General features: G+C 44.0%; 1 protein-coding gene across 1 annotated transcript; it reads left to right on the top strand.

The window, feature by feature from the left end:
- Positions 1-4,848: 4,848 nt before the first annotated feature.
- On the top strand, positions 4,849-7,194 carry mych (myelocytomatosis oncogene homolog; the record flags this gene model as incomplete). Its single annotated transcript, XM_079218328.1, has 2 exons — positions 4,849-5,398; positions 6,578-7,194. 2 exons carry the CDS (start codon positions 4,849-4,851, stop codon positions 7,165-7,167), a joined length of 1,140 nt encoding a protein of 379 aa, XP_079074454.1. The 3' UTR covers positions 7,168-7,194.
- Between the last annotated feature and the right edge of the window lie 5,307 nt (positions 7,195-12,501).

Raw genomic sequence — 12,501 nt, 5'->3', positions numbered from 1 at the left:
ATACATAGGTTGAATAAAAGATTGTTAAATACTTAGATAGGTTTAAGAAAAGATTGTTAAGATTGCCGCTCTTCATGTTCGCTCGATTTTTGTGTCTCCTCGTCTCCTCCGTCCTCCTTCCTGTGACCTCAGAATCGATCTCAGAGCGTCGTCTTGTGAATTGAGTTAAATGTAAATATATAAGTTGTCGTGAACGCAGTTATGCTCATCTGACATCATACAATAACTGACGTCGCTTGAAAATCTCATTTTGTTCAATGCCACATTTTTCAGTTGTCTGTATTTATTCCTTTTAAACAACATACATTGTCCTGTCACATCGCAAAACAAAACCACACAGAAGAGATTTTATATAGAAAATTAGTCTATTGTTTATTAATTATTACGAATACTTAACTTCACTCACTCATCACTTTGCATAGATACTCTTAACATATAGAGCTATGTTACATATTAAATTAAAATATGGCAAATACAGTTACAATAAGAAAACACAACTTTGAATTATATTTGTTTTGCAAAATATATATTTTTTTCCTTTTCTTATCATAAACCAATATACCAGTAACACATGAACGTATATGTTCCCAAGGGTTTTCTGTATATTATACCTTTTTTAATTATTTAAATAGGCCTTGTGGTTGAGGAGATAATCAGAATTTAGTAATTATATTTGGATTTTCGGAAAACAGGGCTTGATGCCATAAAGTTAACCACATAATCCAAATAAACCTGGATTATGTTGAATGAACGCGTGTGGAGAAGACCCTCCTTCTGTAACAACAAACTCAGGTGTAGAGATGAAGGTGGATGCTCATCATCTTCATGTAAACCTTTTCTTTTTGTTCAGCAGGAGAGAGAACAAAAAACACTGGAAGATGAATGTGTTTGGGTGGGATTTGTGTGAAGCATCTTTTCTTTGTTTTTGGTTTTATCCCAGAATTGCTCATCGTTAGTCATGCAGTTGAAGCAGTGAGTCCCCCAGACAGCCAGGAGGTTTATTAGCATGCAGAGCTGAACCCAGGCCGGCAGCCAGTCTGCCAGTAGGTGGCACATTAACCCAGTTATTCACATGCAGCTCCTCTCTTTGTGTACAACATGTGCTATTCTGCTGCTGTGATCCGCCCTACATCAGCTGCTGCAGACACAAGACACACACACATCCTCCAAATGTGGAACAGCAGACTTTAAAAAAAAAAAAAGGAGAAGGAGAAAAAAAAAGCTTTTCTTTGTCCTTCTTTTTAATTACAATTATTTCTTTATTGGATTATGCTGCTTTGTAGAAATGTGGGGGAATAGTTTCCATGTGACAGACTGCCAACAAGACTGATGCAGGAACAACAATAAACATCACAGGAGCTGTTTATGTACATGTGTGGTGACAACACTGTAATTTGAGTTTGACTTTAGCAGCCTTTTTGTTCCCCGTGGACCAGACCCCATGCACATTTGTACCATTTTTACCATAAAATAACAGTGCTCGTTATTACAAGAATATATATAGCATGCACATATATGTCGTATTATATTTATATGTGTTACATATCGGCTGACAACCACCAACTGTTACGGCGCGCGCATGTGAAGATATATATCATCCAATACGCATGCGCGTATTATTTAAAGAGCTGGATTTAAAGTCATGCATTTTGGTCGGCATGAAAGACCGCGAGGCTCCTGTTACGAGCTTCCCCTGTCCGTGCTCGCCGAGAACGCACGTGAACCGACGCGGGCTCGCGCACTGATTGGCCGACGCGCCCGCACGTGTACCGGCGAATCCACGTCCGTTATGTAACGTGCTGCCTGCGACCGGAGAGGAGCTGCGTGGGGAGAGGGAGGGCTGCGGTATCCGAGAGCGGGATGATTGAGTTCATTCATCCCGGCGCGCGGCTCTTTAACTTACTATAACGTGCATTTACTGATTCAGCAGTCTGTCTCCTTCATTTCCACGCGGACTGTCTATGAAAGTGATTTATTCATGCATTTAATCTGCATTTTACTTTTTATTTTTTACACACAAAAAAAGTGCACACAATGTAAAACGTTGTAAAAGTGCATTTTAATTATGCACAACATGCATTAACAGCCTATGCACGTGCACGCCTGTATAAGCCTTTACACCAGTAAGTGGAGTTAAAGGTCCCAGAGCTTTTTTTTGTGCATTAAGATGAAACTGATCTGCTTCAAAACTACGTGGATGACAGTTTGAGATAGTTTGTGGCTGTAGTAGTAGTAACGGGCTCGTGGGAGGAGGAAGAGGAGGAGGAGGAGGAGTGGACAGTGGATGGTGAAACGGCCCTGCAAGAGCTGGAATTGGAAGACAACGTGGCTTTAAAAGCATGCAGCCTGTCTCCCCTCCTGTCTCTCTCTCTCTCTGCCTGTCTCTCTGGCACCTAACAGACGTAGGAGGGCGTGAAAACACAACTGTAAATCCTGTGCCTCAAACACGCGTGAATATATACATTATTACATCATTATCATTACAGTTAATTATTTATTCGCGTGTAATCAAACACGCATCTAACACATGTATTTCTTTATTTATATATATACATCTCATATATATTATTTTATATTTTTTTTGTTGTTCAAAATCGCCTCCGATCTTCCTTTGCCTCGCTCTGGTGCGAGACAGGCAGACAGACAGGCAGACAGACAGGCAGCCAGACGAGCAGTAAGACACCCGGCACCTCCTCGCAAAACACGTGTGATTCTGTCGAAACTTTTCTTTTTTTTCTTTACCCGCCATCGTTTTCCTGGAATCCCAAGCCTGCGCGGCGTATCCCTCCGCCGAGGGGGTAACAATGTGCTATAGTCCCGGACTTCCACGCGAAAATAACCGCCCTCGCCTTCGTCTCCGGTTTTTCCGCCACGACTCGAGCGCCACGGGAACCGGAGACGGATTAACTAGCCGCAAGTCCGACCGCTGATAGTGACTTTTTGCCTGTTTTCGCGTTTTGGCGCGATTTTTTGGTGGCGGCGGAAGGACACCGGCTGGTGAGCGGACATATAAACCTCGCGACCTCCAACGGCCACACCCACTCTGTCTGCCCACCGCGGAGGAGACGCACTCTGACAGGATATAAACACCATGCTGCCCGGCTCCAACTTTAATTTCACACGCAGAAAATCCTACTCGAGCTGATAAATTATCGTTGCCCCCCAACCAGCGCGCCCTCTCTGTGGACTTTATTCGGATATTATTAAGTTTCCGCCATTTTCCCCCACCACTCGTTCAAGGTAAGGCATCTGCGTTTGGACTCGTTTTTACGCATTTGGCGTTTTAAAGTCCCGTCATGGCTGCTGTGTGGGGACACTGAGCTTTTTGTGCGGGTTGTTAAAAGTGTGTGGTGTTAAAAGTGTTTGAATTCACGCTGAATAAATGCATTGCCGGTTACACGTGGAGATCCAGCGTTGCTGAAGCCACGTCGGGGTTTAAATGACCCGCACTGCGAGTTCACCGGAGGAATTTATTTTTTAATTTATTTTTTAAACACTTTGAGCTTATTTGTTGTTGACCCGTATCTTAACGGACACTCTAAACCACTGCACACATGTGGTTTGATGCACGTTGCGATTTTTGTTAAACGTGTGCAACTCTTGCTGCGTTTTTAAATGTGCGGTTAGTTGCACGCAGTCTGGTGCAGGAGCCTGCGGGTCAGCGCGAGCGGAGCTGCGTTCAAAACCCCATTGAGAAATTGTACATTTCTCAACACACCTCAGTTTTTCTACACATAAGCACGCACTGTCCTTACGTTGCTGCTATATCTTCTGAATAACATGCATTCGTCTGCAATTATAAGTCGTTTAATGTTATTTTAAGTGTGTGTGGGTGTGTGTTCGGGGGTGAAATGTCATCATAAACGCTATTAATGACTGTTTCGGCGCTGACTGGTCTGTATTTAAGTTTTGGCTCCGGTTTCCCAGGCTGTGGTGGTAAAGAAAGGCAGCCTTTTAAAAACTCCCAGAGCCTGTCTGCAGCACGCACACTGCTGCTTTGTTCTCCCACACAGCCCGCTATACATGCACATGCCATAAGTCTCCATAGGAGGATGGCAGGAATTCCCCTCTGCTTCTGTTCGCCTTGTTAAGCTTATTTGTGTTGCATTGGGAGGATTTATTTATTTAAAATGTCATTTGCATGTTTTATTTTTTATGTTGCATTCAGGGTTCATTGAAGGCGTGAGTAAATCAGCGTGCTCTTCCTAGTTGGGGCTTTAAAGATGTCTGTGCTGGAAAGCAAAGTAGATTTTTTTTAAATTTTTTTTTGGTATTTGAGTCCTGCTGTGTCATGTATGTGAAGCAGTAGCAGAGGGGTTTAAGTGTTGAGTAACTAGAAAGGGAGAAGAGGGTGGGTGGGGTCAAAGCCACTTATTCTCTATCTCAAGGGCTTTTGTTTTCCATGTCAGCAGACAGCCGGGCTCCATTTACAGGTGTTGAGGGGGAGAAATGCAAATTGTGGAAAAGAGGTGTAAAGTTTCTGCCTCTGTTTCTTCCAGCTGTTCCTATGATGTCATGGGGGAGGGAGGGTTTAAAAAAAAGAAGTTTTAGGGGGATTTACTGCCTCCCTTGGGGGTGCAAAGTGGGCGGGGCTAGAGTGATGTAAACACAGATTACTAAAGAAGTGCCCCACTGCTGGTGCGTCAGTCTGGAGGAACCGGTTTAAACTTTCACTACAACACGTGTTGTGTGGCTGCTGCTGGGATTTAAGTCTTACTACTGACGCGGAAGCTGCTTTAAATACACAACCGGCTCAGCGTCTCCGGATTTAAAACGTCCAAATTTCAGATTTTTAAGTTTTAAAAGATTATTTTTTTTCACTTTGTTCTCCAGATTCTGCAAGCAAGCATGTTGCAAAGCTTCTCCCAGTCGCAGGACTGGCTTTACACGGAGCCGCTGCTGTTTGACGACGAGTTCTGCCAGAGTTTGATGAAGGACCTCCAGTCGCTGCCGACGCCCCCCCAGTCCCCGCCGATGAAGACCGGGCTGGGCGGCGGCAAGCCGCTGTCCAAGGAGGACCAGCTGAGCTACGTGTCCGACATCCTGCTGGAGGACCACGACATGCAGCTCAACTGGAACTGCGACTTCTTCCACGCCGCCGCCTCCTGCGAGAAGGACGGCGAGCCCAGCCAGCCCTGCTCGCCGCTGGAGGAGAGCGGCGAGGACTGCCTGTGGCAGTGTCTGGCGGGCGGCGACAAGAGCCTGGAGGAGAAGCTGGTGTCCACCATGCTGGGCTCCAGCCCGCTGCTGTCCGACATCAACACCAGCATCTTCGAGGAGATCGCCGGGTCCACGCTGGACTGCCAGAACCTGATGGAAACCCAGGAGCCCAGCGAGGCCACGTCGGACTACGGGTCCACCGGCGGAGAGCTGTCCACCTACTCATCCAGCGACTCCGGTGAGTTCACACCCCGAGAGTTTTTGAGTCTTCAGGGTCTTCTTCTTGGTGCTTTAATCCCACCACCTCGTCGTATAAACACTCCACCGCCGATTCATTGATAATTCACAGTTAGTTTTAGTGGCACTGAGCCCAAATTGTTCTTTGCACTCAAGCTTATCTGGGCGCCGGCCGCCCACCTTTTTTAATCTGCAGGAGCCTTTTCTTTTACGACTTGGTGGATGTTGTTGCAGCGAGGGCGGGGCTTCAGCCCTCCGCTGACATGAGTAGATGAGTGGTTTTAGGAGAGATAATCGACCGGGGAGGAGTGTCGACCGCGTGTGTGTGTGTGTGTGTGTGACTCATGCTCAGCGGTAACGGTTGCGGCTCTATCCATTAACTCCTAATGACTCATTTTACTGACTCGAGCCCTCTGGCTGAGAACCAGAGAGGAAGAAAGCCGGCTGGCATGGGCTGAATTCTTTAAAAAAAAAAGTATGAGTATCGTTCCATTGGAAAATATGGTTTAAAAATTGGACTTTTTGGGGGATTTTTTTTATTTTTTACAAAATTACTTTATTTTCTATTTTTCACAGTAAATAGCTAGATGCACCAACTTCACTAAAAATACTCATTTTTATATCAAGGTTCTTACGGAAAACCTGGAAAAGTCATGGAATGTTAAAATATCATTTCCAGGCCTGGAAAAGTCCTGGAAAAAAATAAAATCCCCAAAATAGTAAAAGTCATGTCAATGTGTTATATTCATGTGTTCATTTACGCTGAGTTTGAAATAATGAATATGCTTTTAAAAGAGACTCAAAATATAAGCAGGCATACATACAGGCATCTATATAAATGTTTATTCTTTTAATCAAACTATTGTCTCATTCATTTGAGTCCTTTAAGGTTTACTGTATGCTTTGTGTTCTCATTGTTAGTTTAAATACTACATTTACTCACTTTTTACTGTTTACACCCAGATTTCACTAAATGGTTGTAATGGACATTTGGTTTAAAGTCATGGAACCCATTGGTCCGACTGTGCATGAACCCTGTTTTATATTTCAAAGCATCCACACTGTTTCGCTGTTGTATTCCTGTCGGTGTGTTTGGTGTCCACACTGTTGTTTCTGGTGTCAGACAACCAGGCCGTGGACCTCGTCTCACCCCTCCCTCCTTCTTCTTCTTCTCTTGCAGAGGAGGAGATCGACGTGGTCACCGTGGTGCGCTGCTCCTCCAGCCCCTCCCCCCGGGCGTCCGACCTGTCCGCCCGGCAGCAGAAGCAGGAAGAGGAGCAGCGCGCTCGCCAGCGCACGCACTTTGAGATCCACCTGCAGCACAACTACGCGGCGCCGTGCCCCGCCTCGCCGCCGCCGCCCTCGTCCAGCAAGCGCTCGCGGGCGAGCGACGGCTCGTCTCGCTTCCACCACTCCTCCTCCTCCTCCTCGTCGCGCAGCTCGTCTTCGTCGTCCTCCTCGTCGCGGTACCACCACAACAATCACCACAGCAACTCGACGGAGACGGAGGACGAGGAGGAGCGGCGGCGGACGCACAACGTGATGGAGCGGCAGCGGCGCAACGAGCTGAAGAACTGCTTCGTGCACCTGCGCGACAACGTGCCGGAGCTGTCGCACAACGACAAGGCGTCCAAGGTGGTGATCCTGAAGAAGGCCAGAGACTGCATCTACGGCCTGGAGGACGAGGGCCACCGGCTGCAGTCCAAGAGCGACAGACTGAGAGCCAAACAGGAAGAGCTGGAAGCCAGACTGGAGCAGCTCCGCAGCTAGTGGCGCTCCGGGAGAGACTCGTTTTAAAGGGACAACAGAGGGGGGGGGATAAGGGAAGAGACTTTGGACAAAGACAAAGAGGGTCGGGACAAAGGACGGCGTGTCACGCTGAAACGAGCGCACAAAGTTTTGACATTTCAAGGACTTGCTGGTAACAATAGATCTGGGCTGTGTAGACTCTCTTGCTGCCATGGAAAAAAAAACAACAACACACTCGTTGCCTCAGTTGATCATTCTCATGCCTTGACTGCTGACTGTTGTAGAGAGTAGGATGTTTTTTTTTATTATGTTGAAACAAGAATAGAGCTAGTAGATTGTTATATATATATTTTTTTTTTTTTGGGTATATTTTGGCTGAATGCACACTGAAAGACTTGTTTCTTTGTTTTGGTTACTTTTTTTTTTTTTTGGGGATGCCAAATGGCAGCGGCCAAATAACTTGGAAAGCCACGTCAGCTCAGTAGTTGAATGAAACTTGAATATATTGTGTTTTCAGGATGTCCCGATAGCCATACTAACCAGTGATCCCTCCACTCTGATGGTGGCTTCAGAAGTTATTTGGTCAACTGCACTTTTTTCTTCTTCTTCCAATTTCATTTAATTTCCAAATCGGATGCTTTTTCAATGTTTTCGGAAACGGAAGCCGTTGTTCGGTGTGTGTTCGGCCTCAGGCGGACCCCCTTGGGCCCGACACCACTCTGCTATCGGGTTCACGCGAGTCCAGTGACAGTACTGTACCGACCCGGTTCGATTCTGACCACGCAACCGACGCTCGGCCTCGACACCGGTCCGCCTCCCGCTCGGTCACTTCAGAGTGTTTGTGTGTTTTGTTGTTGTTTAAAAATGACTGTATAGTGTGAGAATTGTGTAACTGTTCAAACTCAAAGCGGTAGCCATATTAAGGAGAATTCAGGTTTTTGAGCAGGCCGGAGCTGGAACGCGGACCGAGACTGAGAGCCGGCGCCGTCGTAGCAAATCAGCCAAAGTCGGGGACGGAAATCTTTCCGCGTAACATTTTTTTGATTCTTGCCAGGAAACTAGAAAAAAAACAAAAGGAGGGACAGACTGTTTGTGTCCTGACTTTTTATTGACCGGTCGCCGTTGGCGGACGCAGCAGCAGCAATACTGCGATACCGAATCCATTTTTTTTTTTTACTCTTGAACGACTTTTTTTTTTTTTTTTAAACGTTGTGATCCGTTAGTCGGTGGCCATCTTTGAGGTCAAAGTCTTTGTGAAATTGTCGCTCTGCATCTGGGGGGGAAAAAAAATGACGCCGCTGAGCGTCCTCTCATTTACGTGGGAATACCGTGAAATATATTGTGCTTCAATTAAAGATTGATTATGCTTCCTAAGCAGATGTGTCGCATGATTTTTAGTCGGCGACGACAAACGTATCGTCGTCTTCATAACAGGATTTGAGCCATGTACGTGTTACATGAACCGCTGACCCACATTCCCGTGTTTGTTTTTCTACAAATAGAGACGGCTTTCACCGGCGCCATTTTGTGCCCAAATAGGTTTTTTTACATAGCGGTAAAGCAGTGACGCGACGCATATATACACAACAATACATAAAAATGAATGCTGAACATTCAACAGGTGTTCAGTCCAGTAATGGCGTTAAACTGAACGCCATTTTACTCTAAATATCAATTATTGCAGATTTTCTCCTTTAATGTGCTGTTTGTCATGAAATGTGCAAATAGAACGCATTTGCTTGTGTCAAAAGTCTTAAAAGGCATCTTTTTTTTTATATATCGATAGAGTTCTTCCTGGTTCCGGTAGAGTACTTGAACAGACCCTGGTCGGTAGGAATAATGAGTGGAGGTGTTAACGGTAAAAACCTGTTCTGCCTTGAAACGCATCTTGTTCAGGACGTCTTGTTTCCTGTTCGTTAATGTCGCTGTCTTCTTGAAACCTCATCTGCTTCTGTATTTATTATTTATATGGAAGCTTTATCTCTGTTTTTACTTCTAAACGTCTCCCAATGTGGTTTTTTTGCTTCATATTTTTGTGGAGTTTCACGGTCGTAAAGAGTCCGAGGTTTTAACAAGACAGCAGAGGTGATATTTTGTTCTTCACATGGAGAAACCTACCTCCACCTGGCTGCAGTCTGGCCTGTTGGTTTTTTTTTTTTTTTCTCATTTAAATATTGTACAGATTTATTATTTTTTTTTAAAGAGAAAATGTTAATATTTGGTTATTGTATCATAAATTATTTTAGCCTTTTTTCATTTTTTTTTTTTTTTAGAATTTGAGGATTGAAAAGAAATGTTTTTCTTTACCAAGCAGCACTTTTTTTAATATTGATGTAATTAAAGAATGAATGAGAGCTGGGAAGTCTTTGTGGTTTATTTACACACACACACACACACACACACCTCTCGACCGAGCCATTGAATGAACAGCATAAAAGGAAAGTGGGGAAGTTTGGTTTTATATATTTATGAATAGTGTATTTATACAACTTTTAGAGGCTCTATAACTTACACGTTGATACAGAGTTTAAAATCTTTTTAAAGTAAAAACGGGACAAATCTGAACAATGAATTGGGATTCTCGTATATATTCTTTCCAAAAAACAAATCCATACAAAAATTACATTACCATAAAACTAAATTTTTCAATCTGTTTAAAAATACAAACAAAAGAAACTAAATACAACAAAAGTACTTCATTGAGTTCGCACAACAAAAGTACTTAGAGTTGACTGAAAAACTTCAGTTTGGCTTCAAATGAACTAAAATGAAACTAAACACAACAAAGTCCTTCTGAGGCGATGAAACTTCTCGTTTAGGTTGAAACCGTTTGGCTTGAACACTAAATTGAAACGATAAACGTAACGAAAGTACTTTGGTTCCCACGCGAAGACGCAGGCGGACAGGAAATAAAATGGGTCTGATTGACAGCAGCTAACGTGGCTAACGGCTAACGGGCTAACGATAGCGTTCTACAGTTTGTAAACTATACAGCTCCCCTCCTCCTTTACAGATATGTTGCCTTGCAGTTAATATAAACAAGGTTGTGAAAAATCCCTCGACACCGTAGTGATATTCTGAATGATATATATATTTATATATATATATAACTAATATCGGCTCAGACTGCTTTACGAAGATTCCACAGAAAAAAAACTAAAACTCTCAATCTTTGCTCACCTGTCGCCCTCGACCGCCCCTCCCAGGTGGAGAGATACGCCGCTGTTTCACAGGGCAAAGTGTGAGGCCGCAGCGTGGGAGGTGTGTTGTGCAACCTGAACTCAGTCCATTGGTGACAGGTGTGTGTGTGTGTGTGTGTGTGTGTGTACTATGTTACATCATGCTTGTAGGTGGTTCTTTTAAATTCACTTCTGGAAAAAACAAACTGTTTTGCTTCAACAGTTCAACAGCCAGAACTTCTGTGTGCAAATATTTTCTCCTGGTTTCCAGTTGATTTTATGAAGAAAAAAAAAATGTCTACCTTCAACAATGAGTGGCAGTAATGACAGTCTTCAAAAGTCTTCAAAAGTACTGAGAATAAATGTTGATTGGCTGATTGGGTTTTGATTGACAGGAGACAAAAGTAAGGAACCGACTTCATTATCTTTGATTCGCTCCATTTAACTTTCACTCCAAGGAAAGTGAACAAAACGAGTACGTATACGCAGAATAAACATATTTCAAGGTGTTTGCTTTCATGTAAAGACATTCAGGATGAACATTAAAGGGATGAAACCGGACATTGTTGTCAGATCAGATTCCCTGTTCCACAACTCAAAACCAGCCCAAATCATAACCTTGCAAAAAATAAATAAATGTAAGGAGCATTTCACATATTGCGTAATGCCAGCTGTGGCGCGTGCGTCAATGTCTCCAAGGTGCTTGGTAAAGACTTAAAGGACTAGTCCAACATGCTTTTCCTCGTCTTTTCAATCCTGCTGTGTTGCCAGATTTGTCTGCTTTGCCTAACATTGGGCAGCTTTTGGTTACGTTTTGCTGGTCGTATTGAAAATATTGTAAAAACAAAAACAACCAAACATGCTGCTATTTCATGGTCGAAAGCACAGATACCAAACACGGTAAACTTTTGTATTATTGACTCATTTAATTGGAGAACATATTTGATTGACACTGATTGGTTTAGACGCAAATTGTTGCCGGACGTCTTGACCTCTCGACCGCAGAGGCTGAAGCAGGTAACACATGAATAACTTCTCCTCCATTCATTGACGGCAGAATGAAGACATTTGCCGGCTCTCGTTGGTTGTTGCCGGTCACGTGGTCCGAGGGAACGCCTGTGAACGGCCCCCAAAACCACAAGCGTACACAGATTCACGTCTGCGTCAAATTTGTCGACCATGAAATAGCAGCATGTTTGGTCATTTTTGTTTTCACACTACTTTCAGTAATCCGTCAAACCAATTGGAGGCAAAGCAGAACAATCTGGCAACGCTGAAGCATGTTGGACTAGTCCTTTAAATCTGGGTTTTTTTATTGGACGATTAGCACAAATGTCCACCGAAGGCACAAAGGAAGGCGGGCGTGTTGTGTCTGATATGTGGGTCAAGGCGAGCGAGTGGCTGTGACTGTCAGGCGCTTCAGATAGCGGCTAACGAACCGCCGCAGATGCCATAAAGGCCGTTTCATCAGCCAGCGACAGATTAGGTTTGTTGTTTTATGAAAGAGTGCAGGGAGAGGCCTGATAGCAACTGTGCTGAATACACACAAACACAACACGCGCTTATCTCAAGTCTGCTTTCCTGCCCACTCTGCTGCACACACAAAGTTACTTTTGCTAAATCTTGGCGCCAGTTGGAGGCGTGGTTACAGACCCCGCCCACTTCTGTCTGTTCACTTGAATGGAAGTCAATGGCGGGAAACGGTGCATTTTCTTTTAATCCAGTTTTAAATCGTGTCAATGATATTTGTCAATGAAAAAGATAATTTTGCATGTTTAAAAAAGTTGCATTCTATTGTAAAGCTGTTGTAAATATGTGTAATTCCCTCGCCGTTGACTTCCGTACATATTTCTTCCCAAATAAGGCTCCATGTGGGACACCAGAAACTTCACCTCTTTAAATGTCGTTATCTCTTATCCTCTTATTGCTTCTTCTCATGTTGTGTTTTGAAACTGAATCATTGAGGATTTTATTACAGTCAGACATCAGAAATGTCTGAGAGACCCTGAACCCACTGTACAACATTGTTATCCCCCAACGTCACCATGAACACACACACTGTCGTTTACTTTGACTCACACACACTTCCTGCTGCCACACATTCTCACCAAAGCGCCAAACGTGGATTCATCCGCCGCAGAAAATAGTCCCCAACAAAAAGGCGGTTAACAACAGT

The sequence above is a fragment of the Taurulus bubalis genome (genome assembly GCF_910589615.1).
Source record: "Taurulus bubalis genome assembly, chromosome: 5".
Lineage (NCBI taxonomy): Eukaryota > Metazoa > Chordata > Actinopteri > Perciformes > Cottidae > Taurulus > Taurulus bubalis.
The sequence above is the reverse complement of the archived record's forward strand: the minus strand, read 5'-3'. Positions and strand labels throughout refer to the sequence as shown.